At 33.5% G+C, this 23377-nt stretch overlaps 3 protein-coding genes and 1 non-coding gene across 6 annotated transcripts; all 4 read right to left on the bottom strand.

Annotated features, from left to right (window-relative positions):
- Positions 1–1409: 1409 nt before the first annotated feature.
- On the bottom strand, positions 1410–3144 carry LOC121784960 (abscisic acid receptor PYL8-like). Its single transcript, XM_042183249.1, has 3 exons — positions 2864–3144; positions 2563–2778; positions 1410–2009 (listed from the first exon to the last, which is right to left on the bottom strand). Exons 1-3 carry the CDS (start codon positions 3005–3007, stop codon positions 1803–1805), a joined length of 567 nt encoding a protein of 188 aa, XP_042039183.1. The 5' UTR covers positions 3008–3144; the 3' UTR covers positions 1410–1802.
- On the bottom strand, positions 3113–10009 carry LOC121784952 (DNA primase small subunit-like). 3 transcript variants are annotated; one of them, XM_042183237.1, is made up of 16 exons: positions 9700–10007; positions 9399–9449; positions 9147–9322; positions 8936–9013; positions 8715–8826; positions 7905–7989; positions 7769–7820; positions 7601–7662; positions 7416–7528; positions 7219–7331; positions 6951–7019; positions 6781–6838; positions 6571–6644; positions 5857–5905; positions 5674–5753; positions 3113–3176 (listed from the first exon to the last, which is right to left on the bottom strand). In XM_042183237.1, the coding sequence occupies exons 1-16, from the start codon at positions 9821–9823 to the stop codon at positions 3156–3158; spliced, it is 1317 nt and encodes a 438-aa protein (XP_042039171.1). In that variant the 5' UTR covers positions 9824–10007; the 3' UTR covers positions 3113–3155. The 3 variants fall into 3 exon arrangements, with proteins under 3 accessions (XP_042039171.1, XP_042039170.1, XP_042039169.1); XM_042183236.1 differs by lacking the exon at positions 3113–3176 and adding an exon at positions 4684–5021 and having other exon boundaries at positions 5866–5905; positions 9700–10009; XM_042183235.1 differs by lacking the exon at positions 3113–3176 and adding an exon at positions 4684–5021 and having other exon boundaries at positions 9700–10006.
- A 1032-nt stretch (positions 10010–11041) lies between these two features.
- TRNAC-GCA lies at positions 11042–11112 on the bottom strand. Its single transcript has one exon. It is a non-coding gene; the product is annotated as a tRNA-Cys (tRNA).
- A 1460-nt stretch (positions 11113–12572) lies between these two features.
- On the bottom strand, positions 12573–13906 carry LOC121784958 (ethylene-responsive transcription factor ERF061-like). The gene has a single exon (XM_042183247.1). It carries the CDS (start codon positions 13643–13645, stop codon positions 12830–12832), a length of 816 nt encoding a protein of 271 aa, XP_042039181.1. The 5' UTR covers positions 13646–13906; the 3' UTR covers positions 12573–12829.
- Positions 13907–23377: the final 9471 nt, after the last annotated feature.

The raw sequence follows: 23377 nt of genomic DNA, 5'->3' as shown, positions 1-23377 counted from the left end.
TGTAAAAACTTGTGTTCTAAGTATTACTCCCTCTGTCTCATTAGAAATGAAACGTTTTCCTTTTTGATCTGTCCCATTAAAAATGAAACGTTTCTAAAAATGGAAACAATACTCTCTCTACTTTTTCTTCTCTCTTACTTTACTCTCTCTTCATTAATTCACAAAACAACACTATATAAAATCCCGTGCCGAAAAGCAAATTTTGTATATTTAATGGGACGGAGGGAGTACATGCTATGTCTGAATTCGATTCGTTTTTACTCTTTAATAAATTAGAATGACAGTGTTTTGAATTTTTGCATGTGTGGATGTCATGTTGCACGAGCCTAGGCTGAATCAGCCGACCCTAACCATTCCGTCCATTGTAATACTTGTGAGCATAGATAGAAGAATATTGCATTAAAATTATTTAGTAAGTAAATTTTATTAGGTCGAATTAAATCATTAATTGGATTTGTTTCATGTGTTATCACCAAGAACCCACATCTGCTTATAGTTAGCTGGACTAGTAAAAAAATAAAAACAAAGGGTAGAATTTTAGGGTTTAGGGTTCAGAACTTTAGGCACACTAATGTAAAACAAAAATAAAAACAAAGGGTAGAATTTGAAGTCGAAATTATGTGAAACAGAACTTTAGGCATTAATGCAACCCTTAATACATATGCTCAAAATGGTATGAAAATCCGGTTATTTCGGTTTGATGGAAGTCAAGATTGTGTTCAAAAAAGTGAGGCAGCTAAGCGATAGTTGCGTTTGTGGATTACCTGAAATGGCGGCCGCTTTTCTTACCGCGCATCGATTTCTCTTTTCCTTTAAAGGGTAGTTTACTTCGATTGGATCGCACAATCAATCCAATAACAGAAATTAAAACAATGGCTAATCACAACAGGTTTTATTCAAGGAACCACTTCCAACATCTCCAATTTGCTCTGGGATTATAAGACATTAACAGTCGAATCTATGAAAAAAAAATACTTAAATCTTAATTCTTACTACTCCTTAATAAAAATTGCAACAATAAAGAAGATGATATTTAAATAAAAAAATTGGTAGAGGATATTTGAAGTGAAAAAATGAACTGTTTGAATTACAGTCATTGTAGGAAGTGTGATTGTATAGATGAAAAAATATAAATGAAAATTAAAAATTAATGTGGTTGGCAACGTATCTTTTTGCTTCTTACAAAAATAACTTTTCTCGTAATATTCAAATCCTTGTATCTTACCACATGCTCGCCCATTGGTGATTGGGCCTAAAAAGTCGCGTAGCAAACACACTAGAAACCTCATGAATTAGATAACACAGCAGAAGAGATATTCCCCGAATAATACGCATATTCGAGTTAGGACAATACTTCAGAAATTAGAGGTATATTCTCTAAAATAAGAAAGAAACAAGTTAACACAGCATTATTTACAAACTCTGAACTGTATCCCAAAATAGTAACTTAGTCACAGTATCAAATACACAAACAAAATCATATCCAGCTCCAAACATATCAAAGTGATTCATCTTCCTAGCCTACAATATTTACAACCCAAATTTCAAAACAAAAGTTCGAAGCACATACCCGAACCAATGATGGTCTGGGATGCAACGAAAGCGGGCCGAGCGTGGAAACAGAACTAAAGCAACAAACCCACATCGCCTTTCAACGGGATGGGAGGAGGAGGACATAGATAGCTGAAAGACAGCTGAGGAGGAGTGGCGCCCACGCCACTCTCTCTACTCACTTCTAGATATATGTATGTAGCATCATCATCTTTTTTCTGGTCGACTTGTCGTCACCACCACTGGTACCATTATTGATTATCACCGGTCTGTGCAGCTAGATGCTCCGAGACATCAGCCAGCGACTTGAGGTTGCATTTGATCAGAGCCTCAACGAAGTAGCATGTTTCGTCCTTGGTGTTCCCTTCCGGAACATCCACAACAAAGGACTCGATCACCATTGTCCCCGGCCTTCCATCAATCGTCTCTGGATGAACGGTGATGATGGAGGAGTAGTTCTGCAATTAACAAAACAAAGACGTTCATACCCTCCCATTGATAACAATACATAGCAGATTGGGCCTACATTTGGTCGGTAATCTTAAATCACAAGTCAATTACACTTTCAATTGAAGATGCTGATGATGATAACATCAGCACATCGATAATCATGAGTAAAATATTTATTTAATTCTATCTCAAATCATAGATGACAATAAATGCCAGATTGGCCTAAATTTGTTCAGTAGTCTCAAATCACAAGCCAACTGAAGATGGTGATGATGATAACACCATCACATCGAAGCAAATGTATCAACATAATGTGTTTCTAAATCAGTAAAAACAAGCTAAAAACATGATTGTCAAATGCAATATATACCCAATTTTATCTGAATCTGACTGGCACCGGCAATTGTGATTCAATAAGCAACTAGTCTAAAATCAGAACCGAAGCAAACCAGAATTTTAACTCTAATTAGCTGCGATTTCCATCACGAATGCCGAATTAGGAAATGTAGCTGATTCAATCGCCATGAACGGAAAAACGAAAGAGGCGGAGGCGGAGCATACCTTGAGGCGGTGATCTCCGCCGACAATCCGCACGCTGAAAATGTGCTCCTCGTCATCGAGCAGCTCGAGGCGCTCCTTGCTAGTGGTAGCAGGCAGCCCCGATTTCACATTCACCTCTCTCACAGTTCCGATCCGCAAATCGCCCTGCGCAATACACCGGCTCACGAACGGCTTGTATCGCTGCGGCTGATCGAACCGCCTCACCAGCGACCAAACCTACGCCACAAATCACATCTCATCTCATCAAACAAAATTGAAACAAAATAAAAAATCAATCGCAGATCTGAGCGTGAAATCGTACGAGAGGGAGAGGAGCTTTGGTGTGTTTGACCAAGGACGAAGAGCACTGATTCTCGCCGACGTCGTGCTTGTGGTGCCTCCGGATGAAATCCTCCTCGGAAGCACCGCCGCCGCCGCGTCTGTCGCCTAACATCGGGCCAACCATTGCTGAAATCGACGGTGGAGATTTGTGACGGAGGAAGGAGTGGATTTTGAGGGGGAATTGGGAGTGGGTGAGAGGGAGTGAATGAGAATCAAAGTCCGAGCTTTCACAACAGTCCAAAACACACAGCCATTGGCAGCTTCAACTTGCTTCAGTGGTCCAAAATGCATTTCTTTAATATTTTATCCACGTCAAATCACACAATAGTTTATTCATATTGAAATAGTAATATTAGAATCGTAAATAAAGTGCATAGTTATCCAACTTTATAATTTTTTCTAATTTTAATTTTAGAGATGGAAGTTTGAGATCATATTCTAATTTATAAAATAGAGAAATAATACGACAAGTCTGTACATAGGGCAGCATCCGAAAAAAATACAAAATTTAGTTAAATTCTAGTCTAAATAGCAATTTTAAAAAGTTGCCATAAAAATTGCAAATTTTAATATTTTCTTAATTTTTATATTCCAATTTTTTATTTGTGATCAGTCATTGATTTCTCAAATTAATTGAGTTATATACTAGTACTAATTATGTTAATTAAAATGAAATTGTGATTTATGAGTAGTTTTGTTACCGTAAATTATACCTTGCGTAAAAATTGAAAATATTAAAACTCGTAAGCTTTATGATCGATTTTTAAGATAACAAGATAAAATCAAAATTTAAGAAAATTCATGATTTTTTTTTTGTTTTGTACTACTACTATAAAATAGGGAATAGGAAAAATGTGACAGTAATATAATATAATACTACTACAATAATTGAAGAAAAATGAGTGGTGGAGAATTATCTATGACAAAGAGGATTGGTTGGGAGTGAGTGTAGGGTTGTTTTACATTTATGATTGGTTTAAATTGAAGTCTACTTTTGTGGCAAGTGAGATTGGCTTAATTTGCTAAAGGACAGACCAATTTGACTTGGTCCCCAGGGAATATAGGCAAAGACAGACTACACAAATATGGCAAATTTCTGCAACATCAGACCATGGACCTTTGGCATGTCCAGTTATTTTTTCTATTACCTATAGTTGTACTCGTATGTCAAAATACATACTTTGACTGTGTTTGTAAATTGTAGGTAAAACATTTTCAATTCACTACTAAAAGCTTTGTTTATCAATTCACGACCAAGACGCTTTGTTCAGCTCAAGATTAATATGCATTTTGGCAAATTGGGATCAATTTGCAATTATAAGGAATTTTGCGGTTGTAAAATTATACTACCTCAGTCCCTAATAAGAGTCCTATTTAGTTTAGGCTCAGTCCCTAATAAGAGTCTTATTTAGTTTTTGCATGAGTTTTAAAAAATACAAAGAAAAATAGATTGAATAAGTTAATGGAACACGCGTCTCATTTATATAGTATAATATTAATTTTACAATAAAATACGAATAGAATAAACTAGTAGAATGTAGAGCCTACTTAAAGTGAAATAAGACTCTTAATATGGATAGACAAAAATAGCAAAATATGACTCTTAATGGGGACGGAGGAAGTAATAATAAAGTAAAATTTTAATAACAAACACTTTTCATTTGTCTTGATAATTCTCATTTCATAATAGTAAAATACATGTGTTACTAGTATTTCTTTCCATTCAATTTTAGGAATTATTTTTTTCTAATCAGTTACTAAGTTGAGTAAGTAAAGAGAAAAAGATGGAATAGTTGAACATTTTAATAAAGAGAAATAAATAGTGATTTATTTCAATATATCATCTTTAGTGAGACAAACTAAAAGGTAAAAATGGACATCTTGAACAGGACAGAGGTATTAGAAAAAAAAAAGAAGAATATCCTAGAAATGCAATGGATATTAGTTGGAGAATTGAGTTGAAAAGACATTACTGGTTGAGTTTAATGTTGTATAAAATCATAAACTACCAAAAAAAAAGACATTGATTGATGGCATTAATGTAAAGACACAAATGTAGGCCTTTCTAGTCTTCTCTACCAGCTTAGGGAATTGCTCGACTGCTGAACTTTAGCAGCATGAGCATTTTCTATATCTTCCTGCATTTTTCAACACAAAATTAACTACTCCTACAAGCACTTTTGCACATCCAATTTTAACGAATTTGGCTCTTAAATCAATGGTAAATGAATAATATGAGCTTTTGGTGGAAAAGGAATTCTTAATATGTGGCAAGAAACCAAATCCTGGGGGACAAAAGAATTCTTAAAATGACAAGCATAGATGGAAGTACATGAATAAAGTGACTGTTCAATTGGCACACTACATTTTATATTCATTCAGTCAATAACAGTATTTTTCTATTTTGGTTCATCCACAAAAATTAATCTTCTATTTTTTTACTATATCTAATAAGATACTAACAATACTTTAACTATTCTTCTATTATTTTACCAATTATTTTCTTAGAACTCATGTCATTCAATACTAAGTCTAGATAATGAAAAGATGGAATACTATTTTGGTCTATCATACCTTTATCCCTACAATTTTGCTTACTGTCACTACTTTAGAAAGGATAAGTCCAAAAAATAGAAGTGTGATGGAGAAATATGTATGTATATCTTTTCAAATTGAGGGCAGATTCTGTTTAGAAAAAGGATAAGAAAATATAGGGCTACAATTTGCTCCTTTTTTCTTTTTCTTTTATCTCACTAAATAAAGACAAGAGATTTCAGCTTAAGAATATACCTTGCAAGACTTTAGTAGAGGTTGCAAAAAAGATGACTTGAAATATCTGTATGATTCGCCAAGTGAGGTATTTTCCAAATCTGCCAGCAAAAGGTTTCACAAAATTGGCAAAAGTGGGCACAATTATGAGTATGAAAGAGATGGTTGATATAGATATTTAGGACTTCAAAGACTATTACATACTTATCTCACCCCCACTTCCTAGAGGCCGCATGTTAAGTTCTTCCAGAAGCTGCAAACTCACCAAAAAGAAAATTGCATTAGCCAGTCTTCAGCACTGCACCATGATGAATCATGTCTTCCACAGTCATTTCAAGTCGAAGAATAGTGATCAGCAAATACCATCGAAGCTCAGGTCCCTCTCTTAGGGACTGAATGCGAGGAAATGGCAATTTTAACTACAGAAACACACTACCAGCCCCAAAGAAGAACATGATTGAATAAAAGTTCTCTTACTAGCATGCAATGTAAGTCGTGGTCAAGAAGCGTGAATTCATTTTCTTACAATAAAATACAGAGACATAATAACTAAAGAAATGCAGTACTAGTATACAAGATCTGACAGATGCTGAATGGCAAGGAAGATAGTGTGGACTTATTGAACCTCTGAAAGCCAATACTTGGCATAATTGTGTAGTTGTGTTAGAGTTCTAACTAAACTAGTTTTTATGCCTTTGCTGGGAGCAATGTATTGAGCTAAAACTATCAAAATATTCATCCTAGTAGTGCAATCAAGAGTATTATCTGATGATGAAAATTATCTTGAGTAGAAGTATTATAAAAAATTATGTATTGCCAGAGAACATAACCAATAATGATCATAAATGTTTTATAAAGTATCTAGGCATCTAATCAAAGCATTTTCATGTATATATATTTTAACTTGTGACTACTCACCCTGGAAAGGGTTGGCACGGAAGAAGGATCAAAATCTTCACAGTGCTTAGGATCAAAGGGAACACAAACACGGCCTGAAAAGAAAATGAGAAATTGGATAATAATTAATATGCTGATAAACTTGAAAGCAAGGAATTCACCATGCCATTATCTGCCATGAGTATGAGTATCCTGGACAATATATTGAAAAAGGAGGCATGTTAAACAAACCTGTTTTCGGGTGTATGCAGAAAGGTGCCTTCAGCAAGTGATTCATGTGTTTTGAGACCTGAGATGGAAACATGAAACTTCATGCACAGTATACATCTAGTTCAGAAAGTCAACTAACCATATTATCTTCCCTATACCAAAATAAAACTGAAAGGGGGAATATGGCAAACCTCCAAATCAAGTCTTGGATAGGTGAAGGTGAACATAATTTCTTCAACACACCTACGGACACCCAGCATCTAAAATACAGTGAAGAATATGAATAGCAGACGATACAGCTAATAATACCAGTCAAATATATAAAAGAAGAGCAATTACATGTAAAGAAAGCAAAAAAAATTTGCTTCGAGATAAAGATTCTGTTGAGTTTTTCTATTTTTCTTCCTTTTCCCCCTAGTAAAGGTCTATAATATAATATCAATACACCAGGAATCATACCTTCTGTTTTCCTGATTGTAGAAGATGTTTAAGTTGACCCCATCGAACAACATTGATATCATCACGCGAGCGTTTCTTATCCTGCCACTTCCCCCGAAGCTCAGAAGTAATGGCTGCCAAAGTATGAATGGGGAAGGATATAAATTATTTCTTTTACCACGAAGGGGAAACAGCAATTACTAAGCACTCTAGCTTACATTCATCTGGAATCATTTCCAGTATCTTTTCATATCTATCTTCATCTGAAAATAAATTTTGATTCAAAACAAACTTTTCCTCAAAAAATTCTTTCACAACTTCAGCAGATCTCCTGTTGGATGGAAAAAATGTAATTTGTGATGAATAAGTAGAGATTCAACAATCATATATCTATATTGCATACCCCATGAAAGGATGAAACGTCTGTCCAACTAGGGTAACTTTTTTAATGCTGTGTTCATTTCCCTGGAGAAAAACAGGACATAAGACAAAACAAAAAGGATTTTAGAACCATAATAGTGCCTAAGATATATTCAAAAGGAGTTTAATCAATAAGAATGAGAGTGTGAACCTTATGGATATGTAGATAATTAACTATAGCTGCCCTTTGCCCATCGTCCAACCTAGCCAATGATAATTACAGTTTAGCATATACTAGAATCAAGAAAATGTCAAAAGTGATTGTATCTGCATTAAAGCACCATTACCATCTCGCTTTTCCGTCACAAACCCAGCAATGCACACCACGACGACCACTATACACCCATAAAATGTGGTTGAACCCAAAGTCCTCTGCATAAGCAAAATATAAGGCAATATGCTGACAAGATGGAAAAAAAGAGAGTCATAGAATCGAATACTCAACAAACTTAACCAGGCCACTGAAAGAGCAAAACTTAAAGTTTGAAAACAGAGAGAAGAGAGAGTTGGAATAACAAGACAAGAAGACTGAAAGAAAGACAAAATAAAGTGTTCAACATCTTTTGCCAAAGAAACAAGAGTGAGTAAGTGTTGTCTTGGCAAATAAGTTCTGGTTTAGTGAAAGATAGAAGAAACCTATATTTGTGAGTGCACAACAAGTGGGCAAGTAGTGACAGAATTTCAATTGTAAATGAGTAAAAGGAAGACATCGGAAAATACATGTTTTCAAACTATGCAAGCATACACCACCGTTACAAACTTACAGAGTTGCAAACAACATACAAGGTTTCTGGTTACTAATTCAATTTGCTGATTGAACATATTCTACTTTATTTGAGATTTGTACTACACTGACCAGCTATTCGATGCTGATTGAACATAAGCAGCTAAAGATACCAACTGATTAGTAGAATGCACATATTCTACTTTATTTGAGATTTGTACTACACTGACCAGCTAAAGCAAATACATAAAAGGATGGAGTTGTAATAATCTCGGTATTTTATTAGGTGATTTAGCAATATAGCTTCTGTCCCCATACTAAATTTCATGCCAATACAACAATTTAGTACTATATAGTATGAACCATTTCCTACCTCTAAGCGCAGTATCAATTATTTTAATGGCTACTGTCATCAATGGCCAACATGCCGAACAAACATCAGCTCCCTTGCAGCAAAATCTGACATCGTCATAATCTGATATATCCTGCAGTTGTAAGATAAAGGATCATAATTTGCGCATCTACGGGATTTAATTACTTCACCTGTATGTTCCACCACAGTTGAAATATAAAAGCCAGAGAATAACTACTTACAATATCAAATACAAGTTCCCTCTCCACTGGTCTGAAAACATTATCACCAGACTGTGCATATGAATTTCTTTTCTTAGGCTGCAAATCCAAAATGCATTTCAATTCACAGCATACGAAGTTTATCAGTGAACACAACTGACAGAAACTAAAAATTCCATCAAGATTGTAAAATATGTGGCCCTCTATACACCATAAGCTCAGTGAGACTTACATCCACACTGTATACGGGACCAATATCAATTTTGAAAGGGCATTGATACTTGATGGCCTTTTCAAGCTCTTCTGCCTTGTTAAAAGACTGAAACCGCATGTAGATATCATTTTCTAAGGTGAATGAAAACTCTCTTCTCCCGAAGTAAGATGCATCACATCCTGGATGTTTTCTATCTAGAAAGTAAAACATATAACTATAAGTCAGCCAATAAAAATGGCATAATTATAGCAGGAGCCGAATAATAATTACCATTTCCATACGACATCCATTTGAACATCTCAGCGAATGGAAAAAACTTATCTGCACGTATGAAATCAAACAAAAGGGTAACTTCACGTACAAATAAAATTAAAAAAAATAATAACACACTCAGTCAGTAAGCAGTCAGCAAAAAATTAAAATTAGGCAAACAATAATAAATTTTTTGAATGGTAAGTATTCAATCTTATTAATAAAAATCAAATAACCAAGCATTGAGGTCAAATGTGAGTAGAATCTGTCGAATTCAAATTTGGGGAAGACAAAATAAAACAAACAAAAAATGTGTTACCATAGTAAGTCTTGAGATAGTTAGAGTTGAATTCATCAGGAATTTCATAGTTCGGCTTGTGCCCGTTTTCCACTCCGTCGATTACCATGTCTTCCCTAGTATTCTCAGCTTCCTCTCTCACCATTTCCGAACAATTCAGCTTTTCCTATCTATAATTACTGGAGTTAAGGAGCGAAAAAACCAGCTGAAAATTCCTAATCGCTGAATTCCGGAAATAAAATTGCAGCATACAATACAAGAATTTAACAATCGGAGTGTCGTATCGTTGGGCAGGCGGCAGTGGGAAAGAGGAATTGGGGGAAATGGCGGGAAAATAAATACCGTGTGAGTGATGATTTGGCGGGAAAAACTAATCGACAGCAGTACTTATTTTTTAGTTGGAATAAATGGGCTTTTGATGGGCTTTCTGGATTTGGACCGAGAGTGTAATGCCAAAATATTTTGCTTGGTTTTTTAGGGTCTTTCTTTAGGGGCTTTTGATCTTTTGTTGGGCTAATACATTTTTTATTGAAATCTATAAAAGGGCCCAAATATTTTACTTATTAAATGTAAAGTATAAGTAATATATAAAATGAGAGACACACTTTTCTTACATATATTACGTTAATATAGAATATGGAATGCATATTTTTTTCTAATTATACTTTATTTGGACAAGTATATATACTATATTTTAGGAAATTATCCTCAATTATACTATAGATTTTATTTTAAAATGAATAGTAATACCTCAAATTATACATTCAATCCAATTGTATTAAACATATTACTTACTCATATCTTTTATTAATATCTTTACTACATATTTTTGATTAATTTTTTTAAATATAATTTGTCCTTTGATATTCATAGTATAATTTTGTGACATCAAGAAAAGTTTATTCTTCAATTATTTATAATAAAATAAATTTAAAATACTTTTAAGATAAGGATACTCGTAGAAATTAATTTCGTAGAGTGATACTTGATTATTAATATACTCTCTCCACCCAATAAATATGAAATATTTGAGTTTCAGGATTTTATGTGTGTTTTTTTTAGTTAATGAATAGAGAGTAGAGTAAGAGAGATGAAAATGTAGAGAGACATTGTTTGCATTGTAGAAAACATTTCATTTTTAATAGAAAGGTAAAGTATTATTTTATTATTAAAATATTATGTTTAATTTTTATATATTACTAATAAATTCTGCCCCCTCTGTTTTGAAGAGTTGGATCCGCCACTGCTATTCCTCAATGATAATAGTGGAATTAATGTAGCAAAGTCAAAAATGGGTTCTACCGAACACTATTAAGAAACCAATCCAATAAATCGAATACGATTTCGAGTTTTTTGGTGATTTAGGCGACACTCAGATTTGAACTAGGGAAAAAGGATCTGCAGTCCCCCGCCTTACCGCTCGGCCATGCCGCCAAAATGATACAAAATAGGTGCAATTTTTTCGGATTACGAAATTATTATTCGACTTGCATTTTAACTTATGTCTTCCTTAATCCTTTTAAAAAGGAAATACATATCCCTTTTGATTGGATTTGATCCAATCCCCTTGATTGATAAATCATCAGTCTATGAATAGTTATCACTGTTTTAAATGTTTGAACAAAACATAAAATTTAATCGATCTTTTATATAGTACTCTATTTAGTAAATTTTTATCAGATATAGATTCAATTCTTTACTAAGATTATTACAATATTTGTTTTCCGATGTCTCATATTTTACAAATTTTATATTGCAACTTGAATTGTCAACTTTTAAACTACTGATGGGAACGAAGAAAGTAGTATGAGATCTTTTAATATGGTACTCCCTACGTTCCATAATAGCTGGCATACTTGGAGAATAACACGGGATTTTAAAAAATGTTATTTTGCGTATTAGGTGGAAAGAGAAAATAATACTCCCTCCGTCCCGGACTACTTGCACTTATTTCCTTTCTGGACGTCCCAAGTTATTTGCACTATTTTCATTTTTAGTAAAAAAATTTCACCTACAGCCGTAATATTTGACTTTGCTATACACTCATTCCTTAATCTCCGTGCCGAAAATGAAACGTGCGAGTAGTGCGGGACGGAGGGAGTATATTTATAGGAAGAACTTTTTCTAAAAAAATGTGACATTTTTTGTTGGACAAATTAAAAAGGAAAGTGTGACATCTATTATAGGACGTACGTAATATATGGGATATCATATCATACGGACCCTCAAAGTCCATCAAGAGTCATAAGAAATGAAGTCATGACATATTATGAAAATGTAATATCTTTTTACTCATTGAGGATCCATTTGTTATGACTTACTATGCGGTACGGATAATTTAACTAGGATATATTTTTTTTATCATATATGGAATTAATATTATATTGTGTAGATGGATAAGAAAAATATTATGCATTATATAATTTCGTGTTGGCTAAAAGTGTTAAAACAGTATGTGTCATATTTTCACCCTTCAATGTAATGCATATGTATAAAAACTAAAACAAATAAATCGAATTATTGACAACTCTATTGGGGTGTTGTCAAATGTCAAAGAGATTGAAATCATAAATGTGGTCCACACATTATAATTGTATACTCATCACACATTTCACAATTTCGTGTGCAAAATATGTCTAAATTTTGTTATCACCTATAGCTATTTTAGAGTCTATACCGTCAAATACGCCGAATTCTAATTCTAGGATGACACATCACAAACTCTATCAATACATGATAAAACTTGATGAATTATTAGAGACTCTAGTTTCATTAAGTCTACGAGCCCAATTTGCCAATTGACCAATTCCATCACTATTTATTTCCAGCATTTATTGAAAAATTATCACAAAAGTTCAAAATTAAATAAATATACTGTAAAATTACTGCACGTATTGAGTCTAGTATAATCTATTTATATCTATCTTTTAATAAATAGTGCAATACATAATTAAAATACAAGAAAATGAAACAAGTAAGATGTGGAGAAAAGAAACATGAAATCCGTACTTAAGGTGAAACAAGCACACTGGCAAACAACCTTAAGAAGGAAATAAATCCGAAATTCAGTAAATTAAACTTATTTAATAACTAAAAAATATGGTAAAAACTAAAATACAACACTTTAGTAGTAGTAAAATTTAACTCAATGCTAATTCGCAAGAACTTCCCAAATCAACTCGGGATCGAACGACGGCAGCCGCGCTAGCGAGTACCCTTCAATATCCATCTCCGGCGGCGGCGCCGAGCACCACTCGTCATTCGCTACCGACGACGACGAAGGCGACCCCTCCGCCTCCTTACTCCCTGCCACGACCCCACTCTCTGTGGTCGTGGTGGAGGCGCTCTCTGCCTTTTTGGGGGTCCGGGACTTTCTCCCGCGCTTCGCCTTCTGGCAAATGGCGTGAATCTTCGCGTCGACGGAGCTTTTTAGGGCCGCGAGCCTCGTGGCGTCGCCGAGGCCGATCCTCGCAGGGTCCACGAGGTTGGGGAAGTTGAGGCGCGCGTACTCGCCGCGCAGCTTGTAGGCTGCGCGGTCGTACGAGTAGGCGGCAGCCTCCGCAGTGTCGTACGTGCCGAGCCAGACGCGCATACGATTCTGCGGGAGCCGAATCTCCGCCACCCACTTCCCCCAGTGGCGCTGCCGCACGCCGCGGTACAGCTTCTTCTTGCTCGGGCTGAAATGCGTCGGAAAGTAACCCGGTCCCGCGGCCGGGTTACTAGCGACGGAAATCAACGGATTTTCGTAGGAAAATTTCCGTAGCAAATCTCTTTGTCTGAAATAGACGGAGGAGCCCAGCGGTTCCGTCGCTTGCACAGCAGCGACGGAATTCGCGTTTTCGCGGTAGGAGAAGATCGAATCCAACGTGTTGGAATTCGTTGAGAGGATGAGCTGCGAGAGAGAAAATCCGATTTCGGAAGCGTTTTGCGACGGAAAGGGTGTGCTGAAATCTTGAATTCTTGCCATTTTTTGCAACAATTTTGAAACAGGGGATGGAGGAAACAGGGTTCTAAAAAATTGCCCCTTTTTCTCCTCACAATTCCAAAAAAAAAGAAAAGATTAGATTGAAGATGGAAATTGATCACTGATAAAAAAGGAAGGATCAATAGATTGTTGCAGAGGCAGAATAAGAAGTTAGAGTGGTGAAGATTATGATAGAGAGGATTTGGGAGAGGGGATTTTAGATATATGGATTAAATTGTAAGAATTCTGAATATTTTATGATGTTGGAAGTAATATTTATAGATGGGATTTTTTTCTTCTTGCAATTCACATTTATGATCCAACTTTATGGGTATTAATATTTCTACTGCATTGACTATAATGCCACTGATTCAGTGTGTACGGTTTTATTGTTATTTTTGCCCTTTAAATATTGTAGTAGTAGTTCTTTTTTTTTTTTTGTAAATGAATAAATAAACAACAATCTCTTCAAAAAAAATTATGCTATGTGTAAAAACAAGGATATCATCAATTAAAAATAATTGTGCAGCATACATCCTCATGTTATCTCATAACTAGAAACAGTACCGATTTAGTGATTTATGTGAGCATTGATTTATAGATTCATGTAAGTATAACGAATCGAATAGAGTTTTAGTCCGATTTTTTTTAAAATTTAATACACCACTAGTAGCAAGGATCTGAATCTGATAACTATAAATAAAAAAACAAATAAAATTTCACAAGGATAAGATAACAAAATTGTAGCCTCAACAAATATCTATCTTACCAATTGGTCTATCTTATGAAGGGTAGGAATGTGAAGGTTTTATTGGTTGGCAAAAGTGAATTCACAATGTGAGCCTTGAAAGCTGGACATCTGAGAGACAGAAGCCTACTTTATGAATTTATTACAAAGCCACTTTTTTATAACAAAAAGCTTAAAATATGTCCTTTGATAATGCATAATTAATACCCCACTTCCACGCGTAATGTTGTTCTGTCCATATCTTTTTTTTCTAGTCTATGAGATAAAAATAAAGCAAAAAAATATTTTACTATTACTATTAATCTTAATAATTAATTTTGAAATATTAAAAATATTAATGTTAATTTATCAATCATAGTCAAAGAGCACTATTCAAAATAAATTCTGGTCATGACTACTTAATCATACTTTAATCTTAAAATTTGGGATCGGATTGTGTCCGTCCATCATAAACTTTCTACTACCACACATTTCCCAACTTTATTACTCCATGTATCAACTTTTTTTGTGGATATATTCCAAGCGAAATGGGATAGAGTTTAAGATCATAATTCAGTCTCACCAAATGCTAATTATTTTCTTTTTAAAACAACGTCTCCCTAAATTCTAGTTCTTCCCATAAAATATGGTTATAAAATATTAAATCATAGTAATTTTCTTTTTCAATCATCTTATCTATGTATAGATCAAGGTCTTTACTATCTTCAAATGACATCATTTCATATATATATATATATATATATAGTAGTGATCAAGATATAACTATTTTTAAGTGTATAACTAGAGAACAAATCTCAGCCACACAAATAAATGGAACAAATATTATATATTTTAATAATGTAAAATAGATCAATGGTACTTTTGGAAATTAGAGATTCAAAATCACGTGTCATTTCCTTCCAGATTTTCAAATTTCCTTTCAAATCTCCTTCCAAATCTCCTTCGAAATCTCCCTCGTAATCTTAGGTCTTGAAATTCCCCAATTGCTCGAAACCACAACGCCACCTTTCTCGGCCTTCTCCTCCGGCGACTCGCTGTTCTTCACCGATGAAGGCGGCGACGATGTAGGCTCCGCCGCCGAACTCATCATCCGCCTCCACCCTACCAACTCCGCGCTCAAACCTTCAACCTGTGCAGCGGGCGCAGGCCTCCCCGGCGTAGTCGCCATGTAACAGCGGCAGTTAGCGCCGGCAACCGCGCGCCGCATCAGTGATCTAGCGAACAAGTGGTTTGAGGACATAGTTGTTTTGTTTGGGTTCGAGGGCATAGTTGTTTTGTTTTGTAGAGTGGAAGTTTGCTGCTGTGGTATAATGTCCCAAGGGGAGTTGCTTTTTGATCTCACTTGATGTATACTTGGGTGTTGTAAAGATATTTTGTGCTTGAAAATGACTTCATTAAATGATGCTTCATTGGTACTGGCAATCATCTATCGCATCTATTTTATTCAAACAGACTTCATTTGTTGAGATAGAAAGTTGTACAACAAGAATAAAGTGGTACGAAACACATCACTCTTAGCATGATTTTACTTCACTATTGTTTACAAAACACATCATTCTTAGCATGATTTTACTTCACTCTTGTTTACAAAACACATCACTCTTAGCATGATTTTACTTCACTCTTGTTTACAAAACACATCACTCTTATTATGATTTTACTTCACTCTTGCTTACAAAACACATCATTCTTAGCATGATTTTACTTCACTCTTGTTTACAAAACACATCACTCTTATTATGATTTTACTTCACTCTTGTTTACAAAACACATCACTCTTACCATGATTTTACTTCACTCTTGTTTACAAAACACATCACTCTTATTATTATTTTACTTCACTCTTGTTTACGAAACACATCACTCTTAGCATGATTTTATTTCACTCTTGTTTACAAAACACATCACTCTTATTATGATTTTACTTCACTCTTGTTTACAAAACACATCACTCTTATTATGATTTTACTTCACTCTTGTTTACAAAACACATCACTCTTAGCATGATTTTACTTCACTCTTGTTTACAAAACACATCACTCTTATTATGATTTTACTTCACTCTTGTTTACAAAACACATCACTCTTAGCATGATTTTACTTCACTCTTGTTTACAAAATACATCACTTTTAGCACGATTTTAATTCACTGGTGTTAATAAAACACATCACTATTAGCATGCATGTAATTTGACTCGGTAAATTTGCAACGATTGTGAATTTAAAAATATTAAATTTATTTTCTAAGATATGAACTTACATATTTTGATTCATATACATTGGATTGATCCACGTAGGAGTTATTTTTTTTATGAATTAATAATCGATAAAATCTTCTAACACTATTTGACAACCCAACTACCCAGTTTGCTCTTAAATCTGTATTTATTCTCTTTCTCTCTCTAAAAAGACAATTGAATTGCACAAGAAGAGGAAGAAGACAAATCCTCACTCTGCTCATCAAAGATCCTCCGAATTTACACACACACGCATGATTTACACACACACGCAACCTTCCACCTCTACTTCCTCTCTCTTCGTCTCCCCGTTGCTCTTTTCACCAACGTGTATTCCTCCTCTACCGTCACCTGCAGCAATTCCGCGCCAATTTCATAAATATCTTCAGCTCGAGCGAGCTATTTCGCATCAATTTCATGAATTCTTAAAGAAATTTCGTTTCAATCAAGCAACAGAGCTTAATTTCTGGTGAATTTCCAGAACAGAGAAGAGGAGAAGAGAGAATAGTAATCGCGGTTTTTTTCAAATGAATTCAATTTGCCGACGAAATCTAATTTTGGCTATGCAATAACTATTATACCCCCGCCTTGTTATTGTGGAGTAAATTTGTGATTGAGGGAACTAATTTCTCCTTAAATTAAAAAATTACATGTATTAATAATAACCCTTGATTTTCTTGATCTTGTGGCTTAGATTTATTCTCTAGTTATGTAGTTAATGAGCACTTGCCCTAGATCACTACTCTATATATATATATATATATATATATATATATTAACTTTTTCTATTTTAATGAATGAACATCATTTTCACAAAGAGTAGTATTATATGCGCAAATGAGATATTGGAATCAATCCAAGCTTCATAATTTAAGTATTTAGTTTAAAAGTTTATGAATCAAAATCAGTATTTAAATAGCTATTATCAATTGATTTAATTAGGCGGATGAACCAAACTGCCAAATGTATGTACATTAATTACATTTTAAAAAGTCGTGATTTTTTCCATAACTGGTGATTCATGATGAATTCTTATTCATGAAAAATCGATTCATATATTAATTCAACTTATACAAAATTGCACAGACAAATGATCGAATTTATAGATATGACAATACGAAAGTTTAATACTGAAGTCGTGAATAATTTGACTTACTAGACACTACTAATAATACCTCATAGACACGTGCCTGATCTACAAAATGCCTAAATTATTGTTTCATAGGAGTAGTATTTTTCAGTTACAAAAAATAACTTTAAAATCATTATATTAATTTATTGTTTTAACATAATTTTTTTGTGTTTTGCTTTTACACTAAAAATATATTGTCCATATAGAAATTTCTCTTAAATTTAAATGTATTTTTAACAATTAGTTTTACCTAATTTTCTCATCTCTACTAGCTAGTAATTCAACCTAATTCATGAGATACGCCCTGTTAAAAATTAGAATGAATAGTGCAAAATCAATAGGTAGTTAGAGTTTCCTTCCTTGAGTGTATGTCTGTTCGTATATAAAGTCGCTTTCCTTAATTCGCATTTTTGGTCATGACCTATTTTGTGTGGCTTATATATTTGAGACAAAGATAAATAAAGTTTGAATCCTACTAAAATCGAGTTTATCTTTTAGCTATTGTCCATGCTTCATAAGAGAAGTGATAAACATCCATAAACTGTACATACATTATTGGACATTTTTCGGTATTTAACTATTAACATTAAAAAATGGGTTCATGAACTTTTTGATTTGAAATATAGTATTAATTATTAATCCTTTTATAATACTTTAAAATTTTAAATTAAATATTTAAAAATTCAATAAAAGATGAACTTTTTTTGTTGGACATTGCATAATTATCTCCAAATCAAGTTTAAAATCATATGTGGATTTTAATTTCTATAAAATAATGTATTAGTAATTAATAATAACTATTTAGTTTTTACCCATATTTCTCTGTTAAATAGCCATTGAGTGCCATATTTATCCATTAAGTAGTCATTGCAGTTTCTATTTCGTCCATCCTACTTATACTAAATTGGAAATTAGGTACATACGCTTCATTAATATTGATCGTGTAGTGTTTTGGACCACTAACATTAATTTGATCTTTTCCAATATACGTAAATTGTTATTATAATTGGATAGATGTTGAGTTATATGGAAGTCTCAACTATATAACTCAAGGACAATTGCTATGTAGTATTATAGTATTAGTAAGTAATGTAATACATAATGTGGATATTCTCAGCCTTATAACATTGTGATACATGCAAAATGATATTAGAAGTATGTGGAGAATATTATATGGGATATTTTAATCTTATAAAAATTGCACTAAAATGAAACATATATTTTACTAATATATACTCCAAATGGATTCAATAATTTCTTGTTACAGTTAAATTTCCATATATTAAATTGATTGTATTAAATATTTATTACAATTTTTATATTTTAACAACATATTCGTATACACACAATAACTTGAATTACAAAAAAATTGAGTATAGTTTTAGAGATGAGAGCCCTTGATTAAAGTATGCAAGACGTGGCTATAAAGTCAAGAAGAAGAATTAATGAAAATGAAATATATTAACAATAATAATAGGGAGGGACCATTAGTGCTGATTGGTTTGCTGCATTAAATGTGAAAAGTTATAAGTTTGAAATGAAGATAGACGACAGCGTTCGTGACTTGGTGGCCCATTAATAAATTTCCGAATGGGAGTATCAAAAAAATTACAAAAATCAAATAAATTTTGAGTATTTTTCATTAATGTGACACCCACACCTAACTCTCACCAAAAGTCAATTGCTATTTCACTTCTTTCTCTTCATTTTCCAGCTATGGCTAAATTCTTGACTAATTAACAATTCCGATAATAGTCATAATTCCGAATTACTATGATTTATGATATTGATTGCAAATTCTTGTAGTGGACCAATAACATCACCATTTTGCTTGCATACAACAAACATATTTTTTATTTGCAGTTGGTGTAAAATTTAGAGTAAGATACAATATGAGTTTCAACCAGTAACGGATTCAGAAAATACAATTTTAATTTATAGTGAAAGTTATTGAATCGATGCCAGCATGAAAGAATAAACAGTAAAATCGGTTGATGCCACCTCTAGCTTCATATGTCCTTGGTTCAACTTTTATTGCCTATAGTGGACTATATTTAGTCATATATTTCGAAGTGGAATAATTATTAACACTTTTGGGTGGTGGTATGAATAGGAGCCGCCTCAAATTTGTTTGACAATTTTGATATGGAGTATGTAGCTTGTCAATGAGTTAAAGAATAAACTCCGCTTCAATCATTTAGTCCCACCAAAGATTAATTAAACTAGGGTTATTGATATTTTCGACTTAGATTAATGGAAATATTATTACAATTAATTGAACGTGTGTTTCTCATTAATTAGTGTCATCTTACAGTTTGCTCCAAAGGTTGGTTTTGAGTAGCATGGGATAAGTTGGTGACTTTCTAGGTGCATGGTTGTTAGCTTGTTCACGTGCTAACTTGCATAAATCAAAGAATTTACAACTCAACTCTGCTTTTCAGATTTGAATCCGTGTGAATTGGGCTGAATATTGAGTTAGATTAAAAGTTTATGATGTATCGCCGTCCGAGTGAAAATGTCACATCTGATGAATGGCACGAGATTTTAAAAAGATTTTGTTTAATGTATTAAATTCACATTCAAATTGAATGTATTAATGGAGTGAATGAAAAAAAATTAAGTAGTAATGGAAAAAAGAAATCTAGTTAGATGTATTAATAATAATATATTTTGTCAAAAAAATAAAATATGACATGTTTGCACTTTCAATCAACAAATATCCCAATCACGGTACGTTTCTCTTTCCAATAAAGTGAAATATTTTTTATATTAACAACACTTTAATTAAATTTTTTTATTTTTTTTTATTTTACCAATTATGCATTCAAACGCATCCTTCTCTACATAGATATAGTACTATAAAATTTATCACAAGTCTTGCAATAAAATATTTTACTATGATTCAAACCTTATGCACAGGATGAATATAGACTGCTTGACCTACACAGTATCAATTAATCAATCCCTAGAGAAAACGACATGTAATTCCGAATTATGGATAAGATAATCCTAAAGAAAAAAAAAAGTAAAAAGAGAAATACTAATGCTAGGAACACATTTAAATTGGAAAGGGTAAATTGGTAAAACCAAAGGGTCGACAACTAATTGCTTTGGCGACAACTGTGGAGCAGCCTCCACTGGATTGGACGGCGAGAAAAAGATGAGGTGCGAAAAGGCATATTTTGTCGTGTAGCGGGACTTGGTCCTAACACAGCTAGTGGTCCAGATCTCACTGAAAGCGACACGTCACTGCTCAACTGTACACCGACGTGTCGTTTCGAGAATAATGCATTGGCCTCGTGAATCCCAGCCCCATACGACGTCGTTCCATTTCAGAACGTAAATGCATGGCGTCATCATGAAGTCTGCATTACGTCACCTTTATGCATTCCAAAATACTTGAGATAATATACTTAAAAGAAAAAGGAACACAATTTGATTATGATCACGGGGATGTATAAATACATTATTTTAGGAATATCATACTAAATCAAAAGGTTACTACTCAATGACTAAATTTATAATTAAATTGAATAATTAATGTGCATTTGAAATATAGATGAACCTACTCACACTAATTCTGGTGTCACAGTTCCCTTGTTTTCTATAGCAAGGTTGGAGAAAATAGATGAACCCAGAGCGCAAATATATTTTAATTTCAAATTTTAAAATTTTATTAACATAAAATTGGTGCCTAATGAGCTCTTTGTGGATGGAGTTATTATCTCATGCCTAAAATATACTCCCTCCGTCCCGGGCTACTCGCTCATTTCCTTTTCGGCTCGGAGATTAAGGAATGAGTGTATAGGAAAGTCAAAAATGACGGCTGTAGGTGAAATTTTTTCTAGAAATGGAAAGAGTGCAAGTAACTTGGGGCGCCCAAAAAGGAAATAAGTGCGAGTAGTGCGGGACGGAGGGAGTATTTTGGTTCACTTAACACCTTTTCAAAACATATACTACTCTGTGTGGCATATATACATCCAATATTGGTTGATATTATAAATGCCAGAGAGCATTTACCTGTCTAGTGTCTTAGTCAAGTTGTAGATAAGGGTTGTGTGACATACTAATAAATTAAATGAAATTAATTGTGAAAAGTGTGAAATGATAAGTATTCGATAACGCATTTCACTATCAGTCATGGTATAATAAAAATAGATATATAAATAGAACTAGTAATTAGGGAAGTCAATGTAGCCCATAACACGTGGGCTTGCCCGAATAGCCCGCCAAATCTATAGGGTTAGGGCTGGAAATTTATAGCCCGATAAAATCAAAACTCAATCAGTCCGCGCGGCCGCGCCCGATTAACCTGCAACTCGTTAGGGCCAGACCCGAAAACTCGATGAGCTGCCCCAAAAACCCGATAAAATTTCTATTATTCTATTTTTTTACTCATAATTCGACACTTCATTGATTAATTTTAACTAAAAAATTAACTTATAATTTTATATTAAATATACAAATTATATATTAAATTTTTATTAATATAATAATTGATAAATAAATTAAAAACTTCAAATTCACTAAAAAAATATTTAAATTTCTAAAACATGCATTAAATTCCACGAAATATCTCAAATATTAGTATTTGATCATGTTTATGATTGAGTTTAAGCATATACTCAAGTATATCATAATTAAATGTTTTACATTGTATGAATATTAGTAATTTTAATCATTATTTATTGGATTGATAGCATGTTAATATTATCGGTAGCAACCTGATCAACCCGTTGGGCTAGCCCGAAACCCGAGCTTTTAGGGATAGGGTTGAACTTTTATAACCCGAAAGGAATCACAACCCGATTAGCCCCCACCCGATTGACCCGCAACCCGAGTAGGGTTGGTCCGAAACCCGACAGGTCGGCCCGATTGACATCCATGCTAGTAATATTATGATTTATGAATATGTTATATGTACATGTGGCCATTCCACCGCCCCTGCTATCAATCTCTTGTCCCATGTATGCATAAAATATTATGTAGGGACTTTTTATCCTAACCATGCATCAAAAACAAAATAAAACATACTCCACTCCCTCCGTACTAAGATAGTTGAGTCATTTTTTTTTGGCATGAGATTTAAGAAATTGATATATTAAAGAATAGAGTGAAGAAAGTAAAGTAATCGAGTGAGGAATCAAATAAGAGAAATAAAGTTTTCTTATTGTGCAAATAACAATGATTTATACCGTCAATGCAATAAATTGTAGTTTTGCCTACATACCAATTAAACTCATTTGAATCCACAGTAATTATAATCTTTATCTCAATAGATTGTAGTTTTGCATACACACCAATTAAACTCATTTGAATCCACAATAATTATAATCTTTATCTCAATAGATTGTAGTTTTGCATACACACCAATTAAACTCATTTGAACCCACAATATTAGAATTTAGAGGTACATTGAAAGATGGACTAGATTATGATAAAAAGGGCTTTGGTTAGTTATAGTTGGATTTTAAATAATTAAAATCAACAAAAAATAGAATACCACATGGAACCAGAGCCTATGGTTTAGTCAATCTACCGACAATTGTTTTTTGCAAAATTGATTCAAAATCTATAGTATATTAATCACGCACAATGTCTATTTTACAGAGGCCAAT

This window comes from Salvia splendens, chromosome 21 (genome assembly GCF_004379255.2).
Source record: "Salvia splendens isolate huo1 chromosome 21, SspV2, whole genome shotgun sequence".
Classification (NCBI taxonomy): domain Eukaryota; kingdom Viridiplantae; phylum Streptophyta; class Magnoliopsida; order Lamiales; family Lamiaceae; genus Salvia; species Salvia splendens.
The sequence above is the reverse complement of the archived record's forward strand: the minus strand, read 5'-3'. Positions and strand labels throughout refer to the sequence as shown.